The 205-nt window shown below is 28.8% G+C and overlaps 1 protein-coding gene across 1 annotated transcript in view; it reads right to left on the bottom strand.

Annotated features, from left to right (window-relative positions):
• The window catches only part of EMH_0031650 (uncharacterized protein), a gene marked incomplete at both ends in the record, with an annotated part of 2,115 nt that extends 1,956 nt beyond the window's left edge, over nucleotides 1-159 (bottom strand). Inside the window, one exon of the mRNA XM_013494539.1 lies at nucleotides 148-159. Coding sequence (XP_013349993.1) covers nucleotides 148-159 — 12 coding nt within the window. The remainder of the gene's footprint in view (nucleotides 1-147) is intronic.
• Nucleotides 160-205: the final 46 nt, after the last annotated feature.

The following is a 205-nucleotide window of genomic DNA, read 5'->3' on the forward strand; positions in this document are numbered from 1 at the left end:
ATGTTTATATATTTATTTGTGTGCTGCAGCTAGAAGAGCAGCAGCAACTGGAGCAGCAGCTGCAGCAGCAGCTTGCAGCAGCAAAAAATAAAAATAAAAAACAAAAACAAATTTATGAAAAATTAAAACAAATAGAACAAAATACACAAACCCATGCATTGCAACTTAAAAAGGTAAATATATTTATATATATGTATATATATAT

Source organism: Eimeria mitis, genomic scaffold (genome assembly GCF_000499745.2).
Source record: "Eimeria mitis Houghton genomic scaffold, Emh_scaff1196, whole genome shotgun sequence".
Taxonomy (NCBI): domain Eukaryota; phylum Apicomplexa; class Conoidasida; order Eucoccidiorida; family Eimeriidae; genus Eimeria; species Eimeria mitis.